Below are 27,556 nucleotides of genomic sequence, written 5' to 3' on the forward strand. Positions count from 1 at the left end.
GTTAAAGTCACAACATGAGTGGCGTGAGAACATGAAGGATCAAGGAAAAGGGTGCACTCAGTCTGGTCTCCTGAGACTTATGGCGCGCTGGTAAGTGACGCTTCGGCACGGCACAAGGAGGGCATTGATACATGTTCCCTGTTACACCAGAAGCCTTCATTAGCACCAGTGTTTCAGGGACATTATTCTTGAAAGACTGTGGGGACGTGACACAGGCAAAACAGTGGAGGTGGATTGTGCCTGGAAGAAAAGAGGAATGAGTGCTCCCATCTGAGCATTCAAATCTGGAATGTAGCTGTTCAATGACCCCAAAAAACACTCCCTGAGTTCCCTTGTGGCCCAAACAACAGAGGCTGCAGCTGGCCACTCCTTCACAGGAACCGACTCACCCCCCCCCCTCACACACACTCAATGCCGGATTCAAGAGAGACAGAGCACAAAACATGCGGAGAGTGGGTTTTATTGGATTAAGCCTCTCTTAACTGTCCTAGAATATGATGGAAAGAATTCGGGAACTCAAGGAGGTCTGTGTCAACAGGTCTTGTTTGCTTAACTTTGAGAACTTTTGTGGGGTTTAGTGGACTCTTTTCCACACATTCTTAATCTGAGGGAGGTAAAAAGAGAATAGAAAATACAGCTGCTCGACATCCACGGTGTTAAATTAAGACCTTACTTGAAGCTCTAAGGATCCCGGAAGCAAGCAGATTGGAAACCAATGACAACTTAACAAAGGGAAATAAATATCAATGTGAGGTTTAATGGCATTGGCAGTCAAAGGTCCAGCTAGGAAAATAGCACAACATTGGGTTTATTTGAGAAGCAATTTATCAATCTTCAGAGCTGTATATTTTCTTGCACAAAGTCTACAAGGACAAATAAACCCAGAGACACTGGCAGACGTTCAGAGGTTGGAGCTATTCATGTCACCATGAGTAGAGCCTTCAGATGTTTGGCCCAAAGTAGACTTGAGCCCACGGATTAAAGGCAAAAAACATTATTACGCCAGGTGCAATAAAGTGAACCTGAAAGTTCTTATAAGGCGGTTGAAGCGTGTTTAACATCTTTCTATATATGTCACTGTGCGCTTTTTTATGACCTACAGTATAAGAACAAATAATGATAGAAAATGGGGTGTTCTCGTGGCTAAGCAGCTAATGTAACTGCGTAATCAGGTCATAAGTTTCCCCTCTCTCAGACACTCCGCCATGATATCATTATCTAATAAAGCAGACATTTTCTTTTAACTAATAGAATTGTAAGCCAATGCACAACAAAATCCTGATAGCTGATTTTAATAGCAGTATAAAACAGGGAAACTGTTTAGAAATGTGTTTTTTTGGTTTTATTCTCTGCTTCTGCTGGAATGATTTCCCTCTAATACGCAGGATTGAGTTAAAACCTGTGCTGTGCGTCATGCCTACTGTGCCCTTTGATTGAATCCTTTTCTGTCCAACTTTCAGCAGCCCCCTCTTCAGATAAAGAACATGAAGCTATTACCAATCTAAAAGCTTGCTTGGCTGGAGCAACAGGATACTGGCAGCTCTAACACCCTGCACCACAGGGCCAGGACTGCACACTCTTCAACCCGCCGCAGAGTGTTAAGTACAGCACCTTCCCTCGGACGGCTGGCACCTGTCCCTCCATATCCGCAGACCTGGTTGGCACAGATCAACACTGCACCACGCTCCACTTCACAGCCTATTACACATTCCAAACAAATTAAATATGAGGGGGTGTGATGGGGCGAGCTGGTATTTTCATGGAGCCCCGGCATCCAGCGCATGCGGTAGAGGTTCATTAGACAGCTCAATGGAGCCTTGTGGAATGTGCGAGGAGGCGCATCACTCCATTGTTCACCAGTGGCTCCTCTGGGAATGGGCTGAGCACATATCAGGAGTAGATGGGTAACAATGCTGTGCCATCACATGTAATGGCATGTGAAAGCCAGTCCAGTGCCTCTATTGTAAAACGCATTCAACTGTACGAAGCGCTTGCCTGCGTGGAGAATTGGCAGCGCTGAAGCGTTCCCATTTTAAGAGTTGCTGTGCATGGTTTGGCTGAACTCTTGCCACTGGTTAGCATAATGTTTGTGTGCAGGCTGTGTAACAGGGGCCGTTGTGGACCCATGACCGGTCAGTTTACAGTGGTTTGGACTTTCCCTTTCTTCATTGTCTTTTCTTTTTCTCCCTGGATCAAAGCCATGAGCAGTTACAGCCACTATTGTGTGTTGTTGGTTTCAGAGCAGCATATTAATGAAGTGCCGGACCTCATCAGTGCACTTCAACCGCCAACGGTTCACAAACAGTCAGCCTTCAAACTCTTTGTGACTGAGCTCTGAGTAAGCAAAACATGGATCTACAACGGTTAGATGTACCGGTTTTACAAATACAGTGGGACAATAGGAGCCCTTTGCCAAATAAATAGTTAACAGATACTTCAAAAACAGATTATCTAGCTGATTCAATTTAACTTCATTGATGTTGCAATAACGCGCTTAACAAAGCTGCTAAATGTGTAACTGGTAGCTTCTATTACAAAATGTCTGTTTTGGTTTTCAAATCCATTTGATTGTGAAGACTCCTTACAGCCTCAGTTACACTAAATAAACCAGAGAGTCCTCGCACTGCCACATGTCAGCATAATCTGAATGGTCAGCCAGCACTGATAGAGCCCTACTAAAGAGCTGTCAGAGGGAATCATTAATCCCACAAGGCAGCGTGAGACAGATGGTACGATGATGGAGGAATCGATGCTCTCCGCGACCAGCCTCCCAACTGCTTCTAGTGTCCGGCCCAGAGGCAGGAAGTGGGCTAATCCCTCAAAAGAAAGTTCTAGACTAAACACGCAAGAGCAGCCATCTCCCTCCCTCCCCCCCCGAACCCTGCATGTACTGCCTCGTACAATCTGGATGCTACTGGAGGGGGTTCAAAAGAGAAAGGGAAAAGTAGAGAGCTGTTTGTTCCTGGGTTTCTGGTTGAGGGAAGCTCTATGAGGACTTTGACCTTCCCCCTCAGGGCCCCTCTAAGAGGTCCCCAGCTGCAGGATGGAGGGGGAGGAGCTTATATGAACTATACATAGCTGCTAAAGAAACCCCAGATCTTTTGAAAAGGCCCCAGAAGCAGACTCAGATTGAAGGTCTGGGTGGTGGTGGTATTCCCAGCGTGGAGGTGGGAAAACTTTCCCTGTATGGTCTGTATGGTGTTATGTTCCAATCAAGATAAATAACACATTCAGCGAGTGCTGCTCAATTAATCGTATTTAAATCGCAATTACGATTTTGGCTTGCAACGATTATGAAAACGATTTTTTTTTTTTTTTTGTAATTTTTTTTTTTTCAGTTGAATTATACTTTAAGTTCAGGGTAATCAACTGTTAAAAACATACTGTTCACATTTTTTTTCTCCAATAAATGGATGTTTTCAAAGTAAATGGATAATCGTTTTTAATAATCGTGATATCAATTATTGACCCAAATAATCGAGATTATGATTTTTGCCATAATCGAGCAGCCCTAGCACATTCCATATCAATTAATCCAATAATCACATAGGCTATATTGACAACTGTTTATGTTCCTGCCATCCATCCAAACCACTTGTATGGTTTTTTCTTTCTCTAGGGGAAATTCAATTAATCTACATCACCTCTATACATCAAGGCTGACCTTACCAGCTGTTTGTGTATACAGATGTTGGTCAAATTTGAATTTGCAGCCCCTGTTGATATCAATCACTGACTTTTAGGATCACCAGGGTCCTCATTTGTCCATGGTGCTGCCCAAAGAGCTGTCACATCTGCAGCTTTAACAACAGTCGCTGCAGGAAAGCCAATTACAGTGAATGACACATGCGAACACACGCTGGATACACACATACATATGCTTGCACACAAACTCCCACCACACCACGCAGGTCAACGTGACCGCACATTGGGTCATTAAAAAGAATAGTCTCCTTTTTGTCCAGTGACCTATAGTCCGCTTCTGTGCAAAACTGTTTTTGAATGTATTCAGTAAATCCTATTTTCACAATCATTAGCACCACAAGCGTCTTTTGAAAACATCAAGGATAATCAGACCTGACTCAGCGTGGTTTCACCCTAACAGGAGAGCGGTGTTTACATCTCTTAAATTAGAGCGTTGGGTAATAACCAAAATAGTATTATGCAATCAGACCACTATTAAAATATGAGATTATCATACAAAAAATGTGTCACTACAGCAAATACAGCCGGGATGTGGCTGCAAGCACAAGTTTACTTAAAGTGATAGGAGTTCTGCTTTACCAACTTTCAGGTCAGACTGTGTGACTGAGCCTTTTCTGCTTTCTCAGAGGCAAGTGGCTTCCTTATCTGCCCGATCGAAAACATGGATCTTGTTGCTGGCTTCCTGCAGCACAGATAGAAAGGTGTTTATTGGACACAGCCAGGAAAGCTATGAATCCGACTGCCTTATAAACAGGACTACCCTGTGCGTAGCCTGCAGACAAACACTGAGTAAATAAGCCGGGGATCCAATTGATGTTCCTCTGGTAGCTTCCAGTGTGTGTGTGTGTGCGTGTGCGTGTGCGTGTGTGTGTGCGTGTGCGTGTGTGTGCGTGTGCGTGTGTGAGTGTGTGTGCGCTGAAGAAAGAGTGGCCTGACATCGTGACTACACCTCACCTCGGGATGGTTAAATGTATTTGGCAGCAGAAAAAGCACTAATAGCCCTCAATCATTCAAGCAGTCATTAACAAGAGATAGGACGGTATTATACAAAATGTAAACCAGGCAAACACAATGTGATGTTTTAAAGATGTGCATGAATGATATGCATGCATTCAGGATTCATAGTGTATGCACCCTGCACACTCTTTAGATAATAGGGCACGCTGGAGAGCTGAATAGGTAAGAAAAACAACCGGCAGCTCTAGCAAGATAATAAGCTGCCGTCTCATTAATGCGCCGCTACTTCTCCATAACGCTTTTCCAAACATAACAGTCCATCTCCAGCATCGCTCGTCCCCCCTCCAGCTTTCCAATTTACTACCACTCGCCTTTTTAATAATTCCAACAGCGTGATGATGGAAGCTGAGGGAGCATTATGGCCAGTGGTCAGACATCGAGTGGCCCTGCATCGGTCACACTGACAGCCAATTGGGTTAAGGGGGGGGGGGGGGGGGGGGGGGGGGGTCTGTAGTGCCAAGGGTCAAGTGGCATAGACCCCTAAAGCTCATCAGAACATAACCACAGAGTAAACACCAAACTCATGAGGGTGTGTTCATATGATACGGAGCGAGAACATACAGGGTACTATGTATAGTAAAGTGTAATACTTGCTGGGGTCACATTTTTCACATATTTTTACGTGTTTGTTTTAAGACACTTGTTGGACCAGATGTCCAGTATAGTATAGGGTATCATCAAGAGATTTCAGACAAACCAAACTGTCATTTAAGCAATTATTTTTAGCATAGTCCATGTGCAGTATGCAAAAGACAAAAACATTTTCATAATAAATTCATTTGTGGATTTTTGTATGAAGTACTATAAACAATAGTTAAAATCCATCCAGCATGAATGCCATAAATTCAATGGCTCACCTATCAGATTTGTACATTTGCTGTTTGTATTTGTTCTCTACGACTAATAACTGAATGCATTTGGGCGTATTGCTGTTTTTACTATTTTCTGACAGACGATTACCAAGAAAATGTATGGATTAATCAGGAAGATAATCTGCAGATCAGTCGATAATGAAAATAATCATTAGTTGTGTTCTTAAATTGATGAATTGCTTAGTCTAAAAAAACCTTTACATTTCATAATAGAAACCAGATTAATGAAGCAGTTCCGTAGATTTGAAATCGTGATATAGGGAATTGACAAATTAAAATATGCTTTATAATTGGCCAAAATATGTTAGGAACTTCAAGTCAGTGGCATAGTCATCGTGTGGAGGTACATATAGGGTCTCAGCTGTTCACATGTAAATGCAGTTTGGGTTACCTAAAACCAGCATACATTGAAGGAAGTAAGTGTGTATGATGGCAGGCTACAGATACTGTAACATGTCAAGCCGTCTCGTGTCATGGGTCATGCGATAAGGCCAGCCATGGGAACGGTATGGGAAATATGGGGCGTATGGCCAGGCTGTGCTGGGAAGGCCATCTGGTTCCACCTTCCACCATATGATCACGCCTCTTCCAAGACTCTCTCACCTTCAAAACACAACAGCACTCACGACCCCCCCTTCACCCACCCAACCCCCATCGTTAATGCCCCTTGCATTGATGCAGTGTTATTGACCGTCAGATATGTTTCCGGTCATTGGCATTATTCTTGTATGACCTCCCCTCTCCAAACAATGCCACTCATCATGCTCTACATGTCTTCAAATATTGATCTGCCCAACATCTTCTACAGTCACAAAAGAGGAGCCTGAGGAGAGGAATGGCAAAAGGAATCTGCAAGGAAGGTCGAGCTGTCACACAAAAAACCCCCCGCAGAGAGAGAGATGGAGAAAAGTTTGACGGATTCTTAATTTCGGTGAGATATCAAACGGCATCGGAGAGAGGAGAGCGCTGAAAGCCCTGCGAGCTGTCAGGAATCTGCCAGTAACCCGCAGTCTGAAGACAAGACCTCCTTTACTCTCTGGCTGAATCACTGATGAATTATTTTGTTATGCAGACGGGTCCTTCTAGCTCGCAGAGAAAAAGTTAAAGTCAGTATTTTTGATAGACCTTGGCAAGATGATGACTACTGGATTATTCATAATGTTTTCTTTCTCCTTCACGACCAATCCGTTGTTCTATCTTTCACGAGGCAAAGATGCTACGGCCTCTGCAAACTAAATGCGAAGGATTTGGGCGCTACCCTGCTGGTGTAAAGTACCAAAATAAATCAGAGTTTATATTTAACTCAGACGTGGTCTGGTGCAGGCTCCCCCACTAATTGAGGGCTACGCAGTAATCTTCAGTGGGCTAAAACTAATTTACCATAAGCTCTGCTGCAGTATTAAGATGAGGTCAAGGCCGATCAACATCTCTCTATTGCTATATACATTTTTCTGAGTATAAAACTACGTGAAAGACATTTAAGTAGAGTATAAATCATCACTGCAAAATGTAGCAGCTAAAAGAGGTTCAAATGCCTGTTCCAATCTATTTTTGAAGAAATGGATGAGCAAAAGCCAGACTAAAGACCACCGAAACAACAACATGGACTGTGAAATTGATCCATATATGGGTAAAGTGTGACTTGGACACAGGTTGCAAATGTTTGCCTGACAGCACGACCCAAGCAGGTGCTCCCAAGCTGAGGAATGTCAAGCTGAGTTGAAAAGGTCGCACCATGATGCAGGCCTGGCTCTAAGTATGTCAACTATCTCAGTCTCAAGGGGGTCACGGACATTTTGGGATGCATCTGGAGAGGGCATGCTCTCAGGTTGTTGACATGCATTTAATCCCAGCTCACCTAATCCAAGCGTGGATTCCATGGACACACTGAAAAAACTGAAACGTTGACTTTAATTAAATGTATTATGCCAACAAGTTTCACATAACTGTATTAGGTTAGTTGAATGTTAAGTTTAAATGAAAAAAGATTAGGTTAAACTTAATATTATTGCTTTCAACTAACGTAATACAGTTATGTGACATTTGTTGACAAATTACATTTAATTAAAGTCAACGCTTTAGTTTTTGAGTGCAGGAAATATTTGCCCCGCTTTTGATCCATCACACTTGGTGCACAGCCTTCAAACTGATCAGATACAAAGGAGGAAAGAAAGACAGTTGGAGGGAGGGAAACAGCTTCTGGTTTTGGCCGAGGTTATCTAATGGCCTTCAACCCCAGAGTAAACGGTGAACATATTATCAATGTCGTAAACTGACAAACTTCGGTAAGGAGCAGACCAGTGCTGATGAGAAGTTGACCTTATTCATTCTTATTTCTTCCTTCACTCCCTCTCTGTCTGTCTTCCTTTTTGTTTGTGCATCTGAGCGCTGCCAACCTCGGTGGGGAAGAGAGCGTTGTGATGGTGTAGGCTGCCTGTGTGTGGATGCGCTTCAAACACAGGGAACACTTCCAATAATGTATGCACATCATGCCCTGGTACACACACACCCACACAGACACAGACACACACATGCAAGAGCTAACAAAAGCACATTCCTGCGGTATCTGTGCAAGTGAAAAACAAAAGAGTTTTAATGCCATGGCTCTCACACATTTGGCACTACAACCCAGGAGCAATAAATCCTGGCCTGGGGTCTCATTCAGAGCCTTGCAGGCGATGATCGGGGAACAACTTTCAATACTCCTTCAAATGCTTGTGCCTTGATCACAACAGTCACTCTATAGGTGCTACTGACATGTGTGCGCCCATTAATGTGTCAGGTAACTCATAAGTCACAGCACTGCTTTACTGCAACACACACACACACACACACACACACACGCACACACACACACATACACACACACACCACACACATACCACTGAACATATCTCATGGTCAAGACTATTTACAGTACAAAATAAGTGGTGGAAGTCCATCTTTCCTTACAGTATCTGATTTCATGTAGTAGCCCACATGCATGCATATTACACATATGTGCACACACATTACACACACACCATCCTGAAGGGCATCGATACATTTCTGCTCTTTTGTATTGAACTGGGTGAACAAAAGCTACATATAACAGCATAAAGAGTGATGTTCCAGGGTAAAAATGATAGGAATGCAACACAATCCAAACAATAAGGAATCAATTAGGAGGAGGAGAGAGATAAGAGGAGTCAGACACAGCAACACTAACCTGTTTCACTTCAGCAGGCATGGTCCAAAATCCCCCCCTTTTGTTTCCGATAAAAAATAAAACCCTCCCGGGAAAAATGTGTGACAACTAGTTCCTGGTTTGGGAAAACTTCTCCTTTCTCCCTTATCCTCCTCTCGTCTCCTCACGCTTCCCGTGTCAGTGTGAGTGGAGTTTTCCCTCCGTAGCGCAGAGGCAGCAGCTCAGACTCGGGCAGCCATCCTCTCTCAGCTGCTGAGTGCTCACTGTGAGCTGCAGACACACCGGAAGTGGAGCGGCGGGCTCTCCACAATAAAAGCACGAGTATTATATTGACATGCTCGCATAGGATAGGTTTACGGATGTGTTGCATACTGTATCTCTTAGCAGTGGTTGAAGAAGTAACCACAAAAAAAGCGTCTTTGAGCTCTGGGAAAATATTTTTTAAATATGATGAATTATTTTGAAATTGGATGAAGTAAAATAACAAAAGTGGTGGAATCAGACAATCTTAAGGTAGGGTAGGTAATTCACTTGAGGAACACTTTTTGTTATATTCCATGGAATGCTCTGAACATCCCGATAGCAATGAATAAATTAAATGCTTTGACAATAAATACATAAACATATTTCATCTGTGGAAGCCGTGGCGCTGTAAAAAGCACGACCAATCATCTGAGCCGGCCCGGCTAAAATAACTGGATGGCCTACCTGCCTGTCAGCCTTCCATCTCGTGCACACACTTATCTCGTGCCCTCATTGGTCATGTGCATGTTCGTGTGTGTTGGAGCAGGGGCTCTGTAAGGAAGTCTGAAGGAAGGGGCAGATTTCTTTCAGTTGTGTACTTTCAAATTCTAGCTTACTCGAGCTGGTTTCTCCATTCTTACCTACCCTAATTTTAATGTACTAACATTATGGCCCATTTCAGAATCATATATTTTATATTACTGGATTATAGAAGCCTAATTGATGCATTCATGTCTTTATCACAGCTGGTAAACGTGGAGATAATTTCAATTACTTGATGCTGCTGGATATCGTAACCTATAATTGTATGCCAATGTTTATGTATTAGCTGATTTGAGAAGTACCTAATTATTTTACTTACAGCAAAGGCTAATTTATTAAATGTACTTCACTTCATTCCACCACTGTCTGCCATCAAACAATAAAACGATAATAGGAAAACTGTGTATGGATCAAGTTGTAGACAGACTGTGTTGTTACAAGAGACATTGGTCTGATGAGATACTAAGGTTTCATACTTCGAATATCTTCATATCAGGTATCAAAACCATATTCCGCAACTTAAAGGTGGGGTATGTAATTTTGGAGATACCAGCTCGAGTGCGCTAGAATTTGAAAATACACAACCGGAAAAAATCTGCCCCTTCCTTCAGACTTCCTTACAGAGATTATTAGTAGTGAAAGCCAGCTCCAGAATTTGGATAAATAAGAACAGAATCTGAGTTACCATTAATCTTTTCAGTACCGATAGTATTTAGCCAGATAAGGTGATTCTCAAAAACGGCAAAATAATGATGTGGGCTATATCAGAAGTGTATTTGTGTGTGCGTTGAATGGACAAGGAGGAGTTTTGATTCATAATCATTCAAGAGACAAAATGGCACGTTTAGTTGTTATAGTTCAATTGATTGAGCATTGTGAGCTGCAAAAAGCTTTGGCTGTGTTTTATTTTGAAAGGAAAATCGCACTACATCCGGTGCAATACTGCCAACTTATGCTGGTTTGACACAACAGAAAAAAGGGAAGCCAGCTTTCCCTTTAGCAGAGATGCTGTAGGAATATATGGAATGGAGAGAGATGGAGGGCAGAGGTACCCCCCCCCCCCCTCCCCTCTCTCTCTCTCTCTTTAGGGAAAGCAGGAATCCAAGAAGCTGAACACACGCATACACACTCACTGAACAACAAAAAAAGTTAGCTTGAGGGAGAACAAAAACCTCAGGGTCTCCTCTCTCTCATTGGGTCTATGTCTGGCATCTTATAGGGTGGGACCAGCTCCCTGTATGCACTCCAGCTGCGTCTGTCTGTCAATCCGACGACCCCTCCCCCTTGTTGGCATAGACAGGGAGAGAGGAGGAAAAAGACGAGAAAATGGGTGGGGGGGGAGACAGGGGTTCACACAACAAACAAAAGTTGGCCCTATTGAAGCAAAGGCACTCAATACTCGGCACATTTTTACACGCTACACCCTAACACACACACACACACACACACACACACACACACACACACACACACACACACACACACACACACACACACACACACACACACACACACACACACACACACACACACACACACACACACACACACACACACACACACAGCTCCTTTTCTCCTCCTCTTTGTCCCGTTCCTCTCACTGCACTTGATATAAGGGAGGGGTGGGTACGTACGTGAAAGAATTCACATTGAAAATATCTATGACTGTGACAAGGAATGTTAATCTAGTAATGTAGATGGAGGCTTAACTAGGGACAACTTTGAGACGTCTGAACGCACAGAGGAAAGGAAAAAAAGAATGACTGGACTTAAAAAAAGAAAACAGAGAAAAGGAGAAATCTCTAACGGAGGGGAAATGGCTGAGGTTTCGCATTCCTCACGCTGGTATTTCATCTCCCCGAATGTTACTGCTCCATTTGTTTTTAGACCTGGCCACCATTGCATTTAATTTCAACAATACCATTAAGAATACATTCAACCAACATCGCCTGCAAAAAGTGTTTTTTCTTTCGTATTATAACTACAACCGCCCTGCATTTCCTTCTCTTATGTGATTTGCTATATCACATTACATTACATGTCATTTGTTATCACATTACATTTAAGCCCTGAATGAGTTTCATAACCTTGTTTCAAAATCCATTAAGTGCTTTGGAAATCTCCTGGGAGCAGATTAGAAAAGATGCATTACTCTTTATTACCTCTGCATAAGTGTCTAGCCTTTGTTCAATTTATCATTTTAACTTGTGCTTATTGTTTTTAGGAACATTTGGAACATTCCCATGTCATTTAGATATGACCAAGACATTAGCAGCTCTGTGATGCTGTGCTTAAAGCCAAAAGTCCTTACATTGTTGTATTTGTATTGCTGGTCGTTTGAGCCAAAAGTCACCAAGCTAAAAAATCATCTCATATGCTAATGTTTAGCAGGTGCTGTTTCACCTTTGTTTAGTGCAGCATGATAAAGAGAGAGATATTTTATACGGTGGCAAACAGGTGCAAACGTGTGACAACTGAACATTAAAAAACAACACAAATATTAAAACATCAAAGTGCGAAAGCATGCATTAAATACATCTTAATTCTACTTGCACTGTCCCCTTGCTGTTACACTGTTCTTCTCCCAATGTGGGACAAAACATGTATTTCTGATTCTGAAATGATATCAACACATTGGTTGAAAAACTGTCAAACAACTCCTGCAGTATTATAGTGCGATATTCATCATTTGTATGCTCACTACTTCCCACATGCATTATGGGGACCAACCCCAAGACCACCTGTCACTAAAACCATGCTACAATATGCACATAGACATATTTTCCTACACAGATAGGTAAGAACCACTTCAACTAAAGTAAAAAGGCAGATGAAAAACCAAAAAATACAAAAATTATTCCTGGAAAGTGTTCATCATCACAGGTTGGTGACACATAGCGTTTCCACGAATACCTACTTGTAGACAAAAAGCTGTAATCTCTTGAGTGTAGCCAACCCACGCCTGGGCTTGTAAAATAAATGCAGAGAGGTGTATGAATAATCCTGGAGTTATAATCAAAGCTCGTGAATTCAGCTTTACTCTGTCGGGCTGAACGTCGTGAAGCAGATGGTAGAAAGGTTAATGTTCAGTTACAAGGCGTTCTTTGACAGCCAGACACCTCCAATGTAGCTGCATCTGTTAAAATCATGTTTTCCACTTATGTTCAAGATGCCAGATGAATAGAAAAACACACATAGAGAGACAGAGGAGCAAAAGCAGACACAGAAGTAGAGTGAAGTCAGGAGCGGCTGATGAATTGAAAACATATACGGCATTTCATTATGGAAGAAAAATGTTTTTATAGTCTTCCTTTTCAAAAGAGACATCTCATTTTGAATACTTCAAAAGCTTTTCCACTCTGCCAAGAATACATAAATTGAAGTCACCTTACTTCACCGCCAAACTTTAATGAAGAGGTGAGTAGGTTCAACCAAATATTCCACTAAACTCAAAGCAGATCTGCAAAAGTAATGCGTTAAAGTTTCTTTTCTAAAGATAATACTGACTGCAGGACCAGAATGTGCTCTGCTACAGGCTGAATGTTTATTCTAACAATGGCACAGCTTGCAAAAATGTCCCTTATCTATTCACTCATACTATCATGTTTTATTTTCCCTTTAAAAAATGGCTACTCAGCGATGCAGTGGATTACAGTCCAAGCTATTGGGGGCAAAGAAGGCCATTTTAGATAAAACTGTTGTATTTTCTGCTGTAATGGCACAATACTGTAATGGCAGCATCAGTTTTTTATTTAGTTATAACTGGATTTCCTAGTTTTTTTTACTTTGTCATTAGCAATTGGGAGACTGAATGAGGAACAAACAACAGAATCTGTAAAAGTGAAAGCCTGACACGCAGCAAATTATCACCTTTAGTGTAACAACAAACCGTTTGGACTTGTACCAGAGTTTTATTGTTCAGTTGTTCCCTGGCCTAATGCCCAGCTTTCAACACGTTTCACAAGAAAAACTCTTGAGATTTCTCATGAACAGATGGAACAGCTATTTGGCTAAATTGTATCTCCTTTTTGAGGTAAAATTCAAGTTTTCATATGCCTCAAAAATGTGTTTACATGTTGGCTCATCAACCAAAGTTTCTTGGCAGGTTTGGCAGCCGTTGCATCCGACAATCAGCTTCTAAGGAAGTGTGTTAGTTGTGTAAGGTTCTTTGGAAAGTAATAGATAAAAGTGGCGAGGATCAGCTGTGGTTTTGATCGGGATTCAGCTATGGAATGTTTTTTTCCCAATGAATGTGTATCTGGTATATATGCCAAATGATGCGGCAGAGGATAATCAGCTTGACTAAAGCACTTGGAGTAAGAGGACAGTCGAGAGCATTCATCTTTTCACTATCTTTTCACACATTCCTACACCATAACCATCACCCTCCTCCACACAACGAGACTCTCACTCTCAGACACTCCAAGGGAGACAGTTCTCATACAAACCCCTATCAAACTTTTTTAAAAGAGTGTCTGTAACTCCAGCACACAAAATAGCAAAGGTTTGCAAATTCCAGACTGTGATGTTCGGTGTCCAGCAGTGGATCGTTTTCAGCCTGAGGCAATGCAGAGAGTGCAAAGTCAATGGGAGGATGTGTCTGACTGAACTGCTGTTATTGGAGGGTATCGTACCTACTCTTGCTGTTTTAAAATCACACACTGATAATCTCTCTGATGCACACAGGTGGAAGAGTGGGGATTTACTGGAACTATCGGATATCAAGAGGTTTCCTCCAGTTAACATCAAATTAAATAGGCCCTATATGCTTTTGGGGGTTCTTCCTTATAGTGTGTCATATAGGTTTTGGTGCATGTCAATGGTCTGCAAAGGCTAAAATCACTGTGTTCCCTACAGAGGGAACTTCTATTGGATAGCGTTTCAACACGTATACGTGATAGTCTAAGGGGCGGGACATCTCTAAGCGGTTGACCAATCAAAACAGTCGGCCTGCAAACCAATTAGAGCAGACTGGGCTCTGGTTTCAGACAGAGGGTGAAAAGAGGTGCTGCAGCACAGGCAGTATGAGACAAATAAAGAGCTTTTTCAACATTAAAGCATGGAGACATGTCCCAGTAGAGACACTACATACAGAATGAACCTGAAAATGAGCAGAATCGGGCCCTTTTAAGAACTTAAGGTGATTCTAAATGCAATGACTATTTCGTTTTTGCATTTGTTTTAAGTTGATTGATGTGCTTTTATACGCATAGTTTAAGCTATCCATGAATTGTGAGTGAAAGTCTTGCATCCAAACCCTTTTCACAAACAATAATAATTAGTTTTTTGTTTTTAATCAACTTTTGTTCTTAAGGCCAGTTAACATGTGCTAAGTGACAATAATGTAAGAGACACCGCTCTGTAGAGAGCCTAGCTGAAACTATTTGATTGGCTTTTCTTGGCAACAGACCAATACTCAGGTTATAGTATTAAAGAACACACTGGGGTGAAAATGAAAAGAATATGTTCAGCTCTACGCCACTTTTGCTCTAAACATATGTGTAGTCTCAAGGAATGTCCTGTACAATAAAGTGGGAATGTACTCCTGCATACCTCCGACAAACAATGCCTCGCTTCTGTTCCTCATTTGATGAGCGTTTATATGCTTGTAAGTCAAGTAGTAAACTTGTCGCACCAGTATGTTAAACTCATGAGGATAATTAAATCAAGGCTTTGAAGAACACCTCCAACTTCTAAGACTGTTTTCGATTTACTTTTTGAAAGGGGGGTCAGCGTCAGACCTTGTTTAGTTTCCCTGCTGGACATGGAGGAAGGTCACATTCCTCAGGTGGCACTGGGGTTTTATTTTAAACACATGGGCCACAATTTAAAACCCAACTCTTGAGTGCACAAGTATTTTCAAGCCACCACCACGCTCGTCTTAAAGTAGATATGTTCCAGAGTGTTTCAGACTGAGTTACTGTGCCTGTCTGTTCACCTATGCGAGGACACAAAGAGGATGTCTGGTAAAGGAAATGGGAGTAGTGTTCAGAAACCTCTCTCAGTGCTTTTAGTGAACATAATAGCTTAATGGGTTTTGATCAAATGGCAGCGAGGTGCACCACAAACATTGAGTCCAGCAGCGTTGGGGCTGATTTTAAGGATGAGCCGCCACAGAGGAATATAAATAGCCCTCGGTACAAAAGGCTTTTCTGCTGCCTCCCCTTCAAACCTCTTTCTCCCAGTTTGTCTGAACAAGGGAAATGTGCACAACCCCAACGTTGAGTAACAACTCCTGTCCCTCCATGCCAGCCCCTTGCACTTTTACTCCCTATCTTGGGTAGTTAGCAGTGTGATTTATGGGTCATAGCCTCCAACTTCACCTCCTGATGTTGAAGTGGACTGAATAAAAGATCCTCTGGAACATAAATGGAAGGCTTTGCTCACGTTTATCCAAAGTGCTGGGAAGAAGCACCCTGTAAATGTTTAACACATACACAATAATAGATTTATGAATAGATTGCATTGTATTTAGAGTCCTTTAGAGGTGGACGTGCTGTTCAAAGGAAACAAGAACTAAACCAATTTCACAGGTAGAAATTAAGAAGCAAAAATGTGTTTATCTATTGGACTTTTGGACTCCTTTTGGCAAATATTTGCATAATGAAATACTTTGTTTAAAGGTCCCATGTCATGGCCATTTCTACTGATCATAATTCCATTGTTGAGGTCTACTAAAATACATTTAGTTTTCAATTTTCCAAACTCACATTGGTTTCTCATACAGCATCTCTGTATAGTATGTGTATTCACTCTTTGTCCTAAACGGCTTGTTGGAGCTCCTTCCCCCCCCCTCCCTGTGAGCCCAGTGGCCGTCGGCGAGACAGCGAGACACAGCGAAACCTAGCCCGAAACACACACACACACCCGCAGCCTGGCTGGGAGTTTGTGTGTGTGCCCAGGCTGAGTTCCGCGGTGTCTCGCTGTCTCGCCGACCCCACACCAGTGAGCCAGCTCACAGTGTCTCGCTCCTCGCAGCAGCGAGCCTCGCAACGTCCCGCCGAGTGTTTGTGTGTGAGGAAGTCCGCAGATTGGTCCAAACGTAACGGCTCCGCGGACGTAACGCAACGTAACTATACCCAAGAAGTAAACAATGGAAAAAGAGAAATCTCCAACGAGGCGTTCTGGGGCAGCATAGACAGGTCTTTTCTGTGTTACAGTTTTACTCGCTACAGGGTGTACTTTGAGGGTTTGTGACTCTGCAGACCGTTTACATGCATACAAACCTTCATAACACACAAGGGGACGGGTAATAACCAGAAAAGCATGACATGGGACCTTTAACTTCTTTGGCGTCTGCAAATGATGTAGAGGGAACAAACAGAGGAAGAATATACTGTTTGACCGAACCACTCATAAATTACAGAAATGAAACCTCGTAATGAGTAGTAAAAACTAGTAAATATTTCTGTAGGTTAAGGTGACGTAAAGTTGGAAACATGAACAATTTGAACAGAAATGTTCAGTAATTTTAACGATGTCAGAAAACAGGATTACTTTTGATGCTAAAGATAGTCTGAAATAGTATTATTACATATTAAATATTAATTAATTATATTATTTTAAAGACTAAGCTGTGTTGGTTGTAGCATTACATGTAGACATCTTTGTGTTTCAGAGTCGAGTAATGACTGAGAGGAAGTGGTGTGAAAATTGGCAAATTGTGTCACATAAAAATAAAATGACTGAATCAAACCACAGGAACAACGGAAGCGTTGCTGAGGGAAATAAAGCAAAGGAGGGACAACATTGGAACATAGATCAACAAACAGTGAAGTTGAGAAAGGGAGGGTATTGACCCGGAAATGATAATCGTAAAAAATCTCAGCTGGATGCACAAAATAACGACATCCAGCCATAAACGTTGTAATAAATTGTATCCCAATGTGTCCATTTTTGTGAAAGGTAACTTCAGGAGGAAAACACATATTGCTGCAAAAACTTGGAGGGATGTTTGTAGATTCTGCCCTTTACATGCCTAATATCCAGAGCACTGAGGAAGCTTTAATCTGATAGCAAGCATGATGAGTTGCTCCATAAAGAAAAATGAACAACAACAACAACATTATTAAAATGAAATGTGACTTATCTGGAGGCTGCAATATAAGGGGAAAGTGGTGTGGGAGGGTACGGGAACAGTGTGGTATACAAAGATAAACAAAGGAGGCACTTTCACACCAAGGTAATTAGGGTGTTTATGGGCGGAGAGAATGTTTCTGATGGCACAGCGAGGGGAACAAACAGGGGAAGATGGAGGAGGGAAGGGGGTAAACTAAGGCTCATTGTTAGGCAGGTGATTTACGAGAGAACAGGGGCTCCCGGGCCCTGCCAGTGAGAGGATAGATCTTCTGTCACTATAGCACCCTTAGTCCTTTGTTTCCATTGTGCCCAGACAGGGCTAGGGAGGGGGGGGGGGGGGGCTGTGGGGATGAAAGTGGGGTGGAGGGCGGCTGGAGCTAGTGTTGGTTGAGTGTTGTGCCATCGCCTGTACATCTTCACCACAGACAGCAACACAGATCAAAGGCTGCACTGTTCCCTCTCTCTAAAGCTCACAAGCCTTTGAAAACTTCCCACAACATTTGCACAAGAGGATGATGTGCCTGCAATGCGAGAAGCCCGCTGAATATCACATCTGAACACCAACGGTTCATGATCAATCCATCTATCGAGGTTTATTGATATAGCCCAATATCACACATTTACATTTGTCTCAGGGGGCTTTACAGATTGTACAGAATATGATAGGGGGGCGTGTGGTGCAGTGGGTTGTGAGTTGGTGTTCGGATCAGGTTCAAATTCCACTGCAGTCAGCATGTCGTCGTGTCCCTGGGCAAGGCACTTCACCCCAAATTGCTCCTGTGGGGATTGCCCACAGTATTGAGTATGTAAGTCGCTTTGGATAAAAGCGTCTAACAATAACATGTAATGCAATATGAATATGACTGTCTCTGTCCTAAGACCAGGGGTGATTCTAGGGGGGCAGTGACACTGACCAGGGACCCCCGTGTGGCCCCCCTCCAAAAAAAAAGGTTATAATATTACGATTTATTGGAACTAAATCAAATCAGAGACCCGGATGTACAGTGGAGATTAAACTGTTCATTATAAAAGCAAATACTGTTTATGTTTTTTTATTAAATTATCATTTAAAGTGGACCTATCATGCTATATTTGAATAATATAGTGTAGGACCATACCTATATAAGGCATATTTATACTTTTTTTTTTTCAAAATACCAAACAGATCATGCATTTTAGCCATGCCTCATTTCGCTCAATTTGAAAAATGTTAGCTCTGTTTTTGCAAGGGCTGATTCTGTGAGAACAGCACCATCTACAGGCCTGGCATATGTACTACAGCGTCTCCAGCGCTTTCGAACGGCAATGGCCATGGCTGTCTCCTCCTGATTGGTGGAGTTGGCCCAATAGCCGTAGCGCCACCGTCCTGACGTCAGGACAGTGTTCAAATCTGGATCAGTTTTTATCAGATCCGTTGCAGCCCCTTTTTTAGAGATTTGGGTATGGAGGAAAATAGAGAGGGTTGTGTTTTCTGACACTTGGTGAGTTCCCTGGAACACCGGGGACACATATTCATGTATAAAAGACGTACAAAAGTGCATTTTGCATGATAGGTCCCCTTTAAAGTTACTAAAACAAATACTCTAAATGAAAAAAACTACTGAACAAAGGACTGTAACTTAAATGTACTAAAACAAATACCTTTACTGTATTTTATGTTTATTTTACACAATTACTTTATACTGTCTTTGTCTTTTTAACCCGCTTTTATTGTGCCCCTCTCATGAAATAACTGGCCCGAGCCTTGCCCCCCCCCCCCCCCAGTAAAATTGGTCTAGAACCGCGACTGCCTAAGACCCTCACATTGGACAAGGAAACACTCCCAAAGAAACCCGACAGCAACAGAGGAGGGATTCCTTCTCCCAGGATGGTCAGACGTGCAATAGTTGTCGTGTGATAAAAGATAATACATGTACAACATAGCAGTGATACCCACAGTGGAGTTTACCCACAGTTCGCTTTTCAATGCAGCGAGATGGGATCAGTGCACATGGCGGACAGCGGTCATGGGTAGATAGATCAGGCTTCTGCTGTATATAAAATGAGGTCACCTTCTCCTTTAGCTCAAAGCAGACGTGGTCGTCTGAGTGCTGTCTGCCTTTCTCTCCGTACATACAACCGTCCCCATGCGTCACTTGACCTTACAGAGCCTCGGTGATAACGCTCCTTCAGGCTAAAATCAATTACCACAATATCAAATGAAGAAAGGGTACGATCGTAGCATGCGAGTGTTCTCGTGTTGGGGCTGTAAGGATGCAGATTGAAAGGCGTCTCGGTCCGTGTCACTGAATCTCTACTGATAATTTCATCAGGGAAGCTAATGGAGTGTCAGACAGCATTGTTCTGATGTTTCTTACAGGAACGCACAGTCTTATTCTCTCCCTTGGCTGAAACTCACAAGGTGTTATATTGAAGTGAATAAGGATCAGAATTCAATTTGTAAGGTCTGGGAAAGTAGGCCAGTGCTGTTTACAAGGACCTCTCCCACACTTCCAATACGAGTGTTAAAGCGCCTTGTTGTGATTTACCCTGTGTTATCATCATACAGGGACAAATTAAATATCATAAAATGCTTTTTTTAAGCCACTCATCTAAGCTATTTGTGGCTCAGTGAATTATTTTGTCTCCCCTCCAGTAGGACAAATAAAAATCAAAGAAAACATTCAACTCTCTGGCGCACTTTGAGCAATGAAAACCACATGGGATTCTTAAATAGCTTCAACTTGAATCCGAAATTACATTCATTGTTGGTTCAACAAGGTTGTTCATAGACATATTGGTGCTAATAATCAATAAACATGATGTCTAGCTAAATATAGTTCTTGCAGACTTAAATGCACAAACTGCAAATTCATAGATCAATTAAACGCCTGCAGCTAGTCCAAAACGCAGCTGCACGTTTGCTGACTGGCCACAAAAAGCGTGACCACATCACCCCTATTCTGGCCTCACTACACTGGCTTCCAGTTCGGTTCAGAATTGATTTTAAAATCCTTTTATTTGTTTTTAAAGCACTAAATGGGCTGGCTCCGGCCTATATAGCTGAACTCCTCCAGCGCTACACCCCAGCCAGACCTTTAAGGTCTGCTGACCAGCTGCTGCTGGTAGTGCCCAAGACCAGGCTTAAAACCAGAGGGCACCGAGCCTTCGCAGCAGCTGGCCCGAGGCTCTGGAACACTCTGCCCCTCCATGTAAGGTCGGCCCAGACCCTAGGGGTTTTTAAATCTACACTAAAAACACACTTCTTCTCTCTGGCCTTCTAGTTAGAGCGGAGCACGACTCCTGACTTTTCCTTGTGTTTTATTTTTATTTTTTATATATATCTGTTGTAATTTATTGTCTTTTATTGTGATTGTAGTAATGTGTTTTTATTACATGTACAGCACTTTGGCTCGACCAAAAATCGCTTTTAAATGTGCTTTATAAATAAAACTTGATTTGATTTGATTTGATTTGATAGATATCAATACAATTAACAATTTTTAGTAATTTCACCAGACCAGAGATGCAAGACAATGATGCAATGTGGCAACTAACACTATTATAGCAGTTAAGCTATACAGTTACAGTTAAGCTATACCGCACAAGCCTTTAAAAATGATGTGTCAAAAAGTGTAAAGCTAAGCTAAGTCTCTGCCAGAGCTGTACTTTGGCAATGCTTGAACAATAATCTATTTTCTTATATTGGAGCCAAGATGACAGTTATCTGTACTCTCCATCTTTATGGGTCAATGATGATGTTGTTTGGAAGGTAAAGGGCGATAAAAGATACTCAGCTACCTAACGTTGGTTGCATGGGTGGTCTGTTTTATTGTTAGTGCAGTGGTGGAAGCAGTAATTCTTTAGTTAGGATAACAAAACATATTTTGACTGTTATCCATTGTCAGTTAAAATATTCCTACAGTTGAAATGACCCACCATTGAAAGCCTGGATTGCTCTCAAGGAGGAGGGATTTGTGCAATTCAACCACTGCTCTTGAATGGAAGGTTTAGCAAAAGTGTGCTCGCCAGGGACAACATGTCTAACTTCAGAAAGAACGTTGCCATCTTTAGAGCTGAGCAGCCAAAGTGTTCGCTATTATGCAACATTGTAATGTTCACGTGACCATTAACAAGAAGATTTGTCACCAAACGAAATAGCTATAGGACCACGCATCTTTCTTGACGAGGAAATGACTGCCATATTTCCACATAACACTGTCAAACCATCACCGTATGATTAGTTTTAAGTCATTTGGCTGCAGTCCAGGGCCATGCCTCACCTCACTCACAGTGCACTGGACTGAAGAGCAGGCCGCGTTAAACTCAGCAAACTGAGGGTGAAGGCTTCAAGAAAAAAGGTGAAGTGTTGAGAGTTTCCACTGGTTGAGGTGACAAAGTGTTGTGTGAATGTGTTAAGTAATACACACTTATTTATGTGAACTAAAGGAACCTTTCGCTGCCTGTGTTGCATGTTTTTTAGTTGTTCTTTGGACCGGATCTGTTCCGAAATGAGCATCACGAAGTGTGCCATTTAAAAGAGTGGCTTATCACTCGCATTAGGTGTCTATTTGAAGCCACTTTTCCTTTTCTGACCCCGACTTTAGTTAATGTCAGGCCTCATTAAAGCTAACCCTGGGGTTGTGAATCCGAACTCTCAGTTAATGATATTTTTGCAACCTGGGGAGTGCGTGTGAGGAACTAAGTGAAGAAGAGACAGAAAAAAAAGAGAACAACCTGATGCAATCCTCATCGCTCATACCCCCTCATTATAAAAAAAGGAGATAGTCCCATGGTGCAGCACACACACACACACACACACACACACACACACACACACACACACACACACACACACACACACACACACACACACACACACACAACACACACACACACACACACACACACACACACACACACACACACACACACACACACACACACTTTCGACTGACCACACATGCTGCCAAGCTTCTTGCCCCTGAGCAGACACTGATCCCACCCCCCCACCAGCCGCACATCCAATTTGCTTTGGCATTTATAGGTGTTCATGATAAGGCTTTAGTCAAATGCCTGGTGACCGAATGACATTTCAAAGTGAAGCACTATTGGGTATGGTTGTAGTACGTTATGCTCAATTGACTCCCAATTGCTCAGACAACCAGGGTAGAGGTTATCTGTGAGTCTGATTTGTGAGTGAGTGCATAAGAGGGAGTTAATTCACCGCCTGTGATGTCAAGCACTGTGTAGTAAATCATGGACCCGTTTATGAGGAGGGGAGGGTATCTCACTCTTACTGTACCACACATATAAAAGCAGCAAATTACCCCTGTGGTGGGTGACCATTTTTCTTTACCCCTGCTATGATGCTATACTTCCAAATCCTCATCATTATCTCGTGTTGAGGCCAAATTGGCAGCAAGCCCTTTAAAAATGAACACTGACACGACGGTTAACAAAATGTGACTGCAGGCAAATGCAACCAAAGGCAAATGCAGGCGAAGCAGTTTCATCTCTGTACGTCTTGCTCTATTAATAAAACATGAGGCTGCCAGCTTTACCATGATTAAAGCTGATGCAGGTGCCAAATAGTGCGCTCAAATGGTTAGTAAAACATGTGTACAGTCTGAGAGGATGCTCTTTCTTTCCCGTGTAAATCAATGGGCTGTTGTGACTGCTGGCATTTTTGGGGGGATTAAAGCAGTCTCATTTCTGCATCTTACATTTCCTGCTCCTGCAGAGAGTCCGCCAGCATCGCAAGGAGCACAGGCCAGGACACAAATGTCCCAGACACATTGGCCAGAGCTGGGCAAAAGGCCACATCCAATCAGCAGCACCTCCAGACAATATGAAAGACCAGTGGGCGAAAGGAGATGGGATTTAATGGCAAGCAGTGGCGGAGAAGGAGGAGGCGAAGGAAGAAATGAGAGGTTGAATCTCATCAGCTTGCCTTTCGAAGATGAGTCACCACAGAGCAGATTATTGCACAACACCAGGGATAGTGGGTTCAGACAAAGGCTCCCCAAATCACAGGGAAATTGAACAGAGAAATGATTGAATCCCAACAATTATGCAAAGCAATGACCATGAGGAGACATGACGATGCAATGGGCTTGCTCGGATGAAAGAAGGGGGCCAGAAGAATGACGCTTTCAAGAGGAAGAGAGGCAGACACATGGTGGTGCTGGTTGGTGGTTTAACATGACGGGGGTGTTGGCATCATTTACCTGCATCACCACCTGCTGCCATGCTAGCGGCTGGCTGGTTGGGGTGTTGGGAGGCAGGGTGGAGCGGTCTAGCTGCAGGGTGACATTGCGACGCTCCTCCTCGAGGGCTCGGGTCAGCTGCTCGAAACGCGCCTCCTGCTCTTTCACCGAGGCCATGATGCTGGCGGCCGAGCGAACGTCATAGTCCTCCATGTCCAGTGTTGGTCGCAGATGTACAGATCTTCCATGAGGGAAAAGAAGGGGGTACCAGGTCATTAAAGACACCCTAACCCAACAGGCTGGGCGAGCGGCATCAACACACTGATGCAATTTCAAAGTCAACGCCAAGATAGGACGTTTGCCATTCAGTAGAAGCTTTAAACATGAACAAAAGACCGACATGACACATAAAAATGGAACAATTAGGATGGATGACTGGATGACTATGGTAGAACAGAGAGTTTATCTGTTACAGTCAAATTAGACGGTGCTTTCTAGAGCCAGTACCCTGAAGGGACAAGCTCAAATTCTCCCCACACAGCTTGACTGCATGGAGAAGTCTCTGATACTGCATCCCCAGCATAGCAAAGAAGACACTCTGCTGGGTGCCAATTATAGTTTTGTTTTCAGAAGTTGGAGTCTTTGTTGTAATTAAAAGTACTACATAAAACATTCAACAGAGTTTTGCTGGAATATCAGGGCAGCAAAATGAAAATATGATCCTCCAATACCAAGTACAACAAAGGGGAATGAAACAGCGCAGTGCACACTCACAAAAACAAAGATTATTGTTTTTGGACGTTGGAGTTGAAATGGTGGAATGGAATGATGTTACCATATTATAAATGAACAATCATAGCTAGCGTGAAAGAATGGCATTGTCTTCGTTTGATATAGTCATGCACAGAGCCATAACACACAAAAGCACTGTTTCAGGCACAGATCCAACACATGCAGGCTTCCCACAAACAAACACCCAGGCCTGGTACCACACTGCCTATCACGAACAATCGAGATTTCTGGATAAGAGTTGCACGCCACAATGCATATCACTGTCACACACACCCTGATACCCATAACCGATGGTGGCGTGATATCAAGAGGGTTAAAGGCACAATAACAAATGGGGTTGCAAAATACCAAATTACAGCAATACAGACCGAGTAGATAAGCAGGCTGAAAGGTGTTAGAAAACAGACATCCCCCACTCTTAGAAGAAGGATGAGACAGCAAGAGTAACGGAGAGCTGGGAGAGAGGGGAAAGAAAAACAAAGGGAAGATAAAAGAGAAGAAGCAAGATGTTAAAACAAATGTGCTTCCTCAGACTCGTATTTCCCCTAAATGGTAAACATGTGTAATCAAACAGGTGCAAAAAGCATTTTCAGATCATATACGTTTTTTTTTTTTAAACATCCAGGGTTTGTGAAGCATGTCTTTCTTGATGGTTTTGATCCATGTCATTTTTTCTTTTGTCTACTGCTTGATGACAAATGTGCATATGCAGTGCTTTAAAAATAGTACATTTGCATTCAAAGGAAAATACTGCACAGAGAAGAAGGAAACAGGGACTCATTATTTGCCACAAAGTGGGTTAATCCAGGACACGTCTATTTCTCAAGACATTTAACTTTGCATTGTTTTACAAGCACATTTGGTAACACAAATTCACCATCAACTAGTTGCATATTAGCAGTATATTGGCTCTTTATTAGTCATTATAAAACACTTATTAATGCCTTATTCTACATGACCATATTCTACAAGTAATAAGCCATTAGTTGAGAGTTTTTCCTCAATAACCCTCTAATTAGTGCTTATTTATTGCAAGTAAGGAAGGTGTTGTACTCTGCTCAATATGAGCCTATTACTTTTAGAATATGGTCATGTAGAAGAAGGCATTAATGTGTTAAGTGTTTTATAATGACTAATAAAGAGTCAATATACTGCTAATATGCAAAAAATGTCCAGATACAGAACAAGCGATTGGTCTTTTTGTATGCAGATGTGACATAATGTCCTGCACTTGGACTACACTGCTCAACCAGAGAGAGAGATACTTGTTTCAGGCTAGAAAAGAAAACACAACCAATGGTCAATTTAGGCCTGACAGCTTAATTTATACGCACATTAATAGTGTCTGTGAGATGAAACCTTGTGACCAAGCTGTGTCAGGTATTGTAGGAATGAGGGCTTTAAAACAACAAATGTGCGAGTGCTTCTTCAGGCACCAGAGGGTTAAAAAAGGGAAGGTACATTTACAAAAACATAGACATGAATAATGATTCAAGAGACACATTTTATCAAAGCATTTTGGGTATCTTCCAGCTGATCTTGCCACCAAAACAGACTGAGATTGAGGAGCATTGGTTTGGCTCGGCAGGGCATGATCAATGCAGATGCAACCATTAGAATGTTAAACAGGTTGCATTATAGAAACAGAGTGTGTGTGTGTGTGTGTGTGTGTGTGTGTGTGTGTGTGTGTGTGTGTGTGTGTGTGTGTGTGTGTGTGTGTGTGTGTGTGTGTGTGTGTGTGTGTGTGTGTGTACACTGAATTCATTCTTCACTATAGGACCTTATTCCCTTTGAAGCACACAATCCCTCTTTGATGTTTGTGGCGCACTGATCATTTATTTATCTGGAGTGGAGTGGAGTCTGACACGACTCTTCCTTCACTCTTCCTCACAAAGCATAGATACCGGGGAGCCTGTGTTTTAAAGATTCAACTCCACATCCATATGAATGAAAGAATCGGCTCCTTTGGTAACTTATATAGAAACATGATCGCTCATTACTTAGCCAGTGTGTTCAAATTCAAATGAAATACATAATGTTTGATTGGCATGAGTCATCAGCTGGTAACTCAGTTTCAAGAATGGAAACAGTTCTGGGTAATGCCTACTTACAAAAATAGCATCCTTGTCTATTTCCAAAGCTATCCACCACTTGAGATAACCCACAGCAAAAGGGTACTATTAGCCATGTTGATTGGACATACTTGATGATGGATTTTAAATAATTCACACCCCTGAAGGGTTGGGGGGAAATGTTGCCTTTGCTTCCTGAGTCGTAAAGGGAATAATATGGCAGGCATGTCAGCTACGCCCCACAGCTTATCATTAAACACAAACTTCAGGGCCTACTTAAAATAGCACAGGGAGGGGCATCGGAAGAATTCCCCTCTGCCACCATGACAGCCTTGTTTTTTTTTTTTAAAGCTTTGGTTCAACAGATGTTTGCTAATGGCCTGCGTCAGAGGGGATCCAAAAAGTGGCAAAGGTCTGCACGTTTAACCTCAACCTCAATTACATGCGCCCCTAACTTTATGTGACGGAAACATATCATAATTCAACTGAAAGGGTTGGAAAGGGCCACTTCCGGATATTTACAAGTGGTAAGGATGATCACTAATCAAAAATGAAACCGTTTTCTACACAGGAAAGAAACGTTTTGGGGATTTGACTACTCTTAAAGGGCCCATGTCATGGCCATTTCCACTGATCATAATTCCATTGTTGAGGTCTACTAGAATAGATTTATATTGTGCAATTTTCCAAACTCACATTAGTTTCTCATACAGCATCTCTGTATAGTACGTGTTAGAGTTTTACTCGCTACAGGGTGTACTTTGAGGGTTTGTGACTCTGCACACCGTTTACATGCATAAAAACCTTCATAACACACAAGGGGACGGGTGATAACCGAAAAAGCATGACATGGGCCCT

At 42.4% G+C, this 27,556-nt stretch overlaps 1 protein-coding gene across 6 annotated transcripts in view; it reads right to left on the minus strand.

Moving 5' to 3' along the window:
• The window catches only part of arvcfb (ARVCF delta catenin family member b), a 140,653-nt gene extending 131,621 nt beyond the window's left edge, over positions 1–9,032 (minus strand). For all 6 annotated transcript variants that reach the window (XM_034148524.1, XM_034148521.1, XM_034148519.1 and 3 more), the window contains exon 1: positions 8,803–9,032. In XM_034148524.1, coding sequence (XP_034004415.1) covers positions 8,803–8,823 — 21 coding nt within the window. In that variant the 5' untranslated portion in view covers positions 8,824–9,032. The remainder of the gene's footprint in view (positions 1–8,802) is intronic.
• Positions 9,033–27,556: the final 18,524 nt, after the last annotated feature.

The sequence above is a fragment of the Trematomus bernacchii genome, unplaced genomic scaffold (assembly GCF_902827165.1).
Source record: "Trematomus bernacchii unplaced genomic scaffold, fTreBer1.1, whole genome shotgun sequence".
Classification (NCBI taxonomy): domain Eukaryota; kingdom Metazoa; phylum Chordata; class Actinopteri; order Perciformes; family Nototheniidae; genus Trematomus; species Trematomus bernacchii.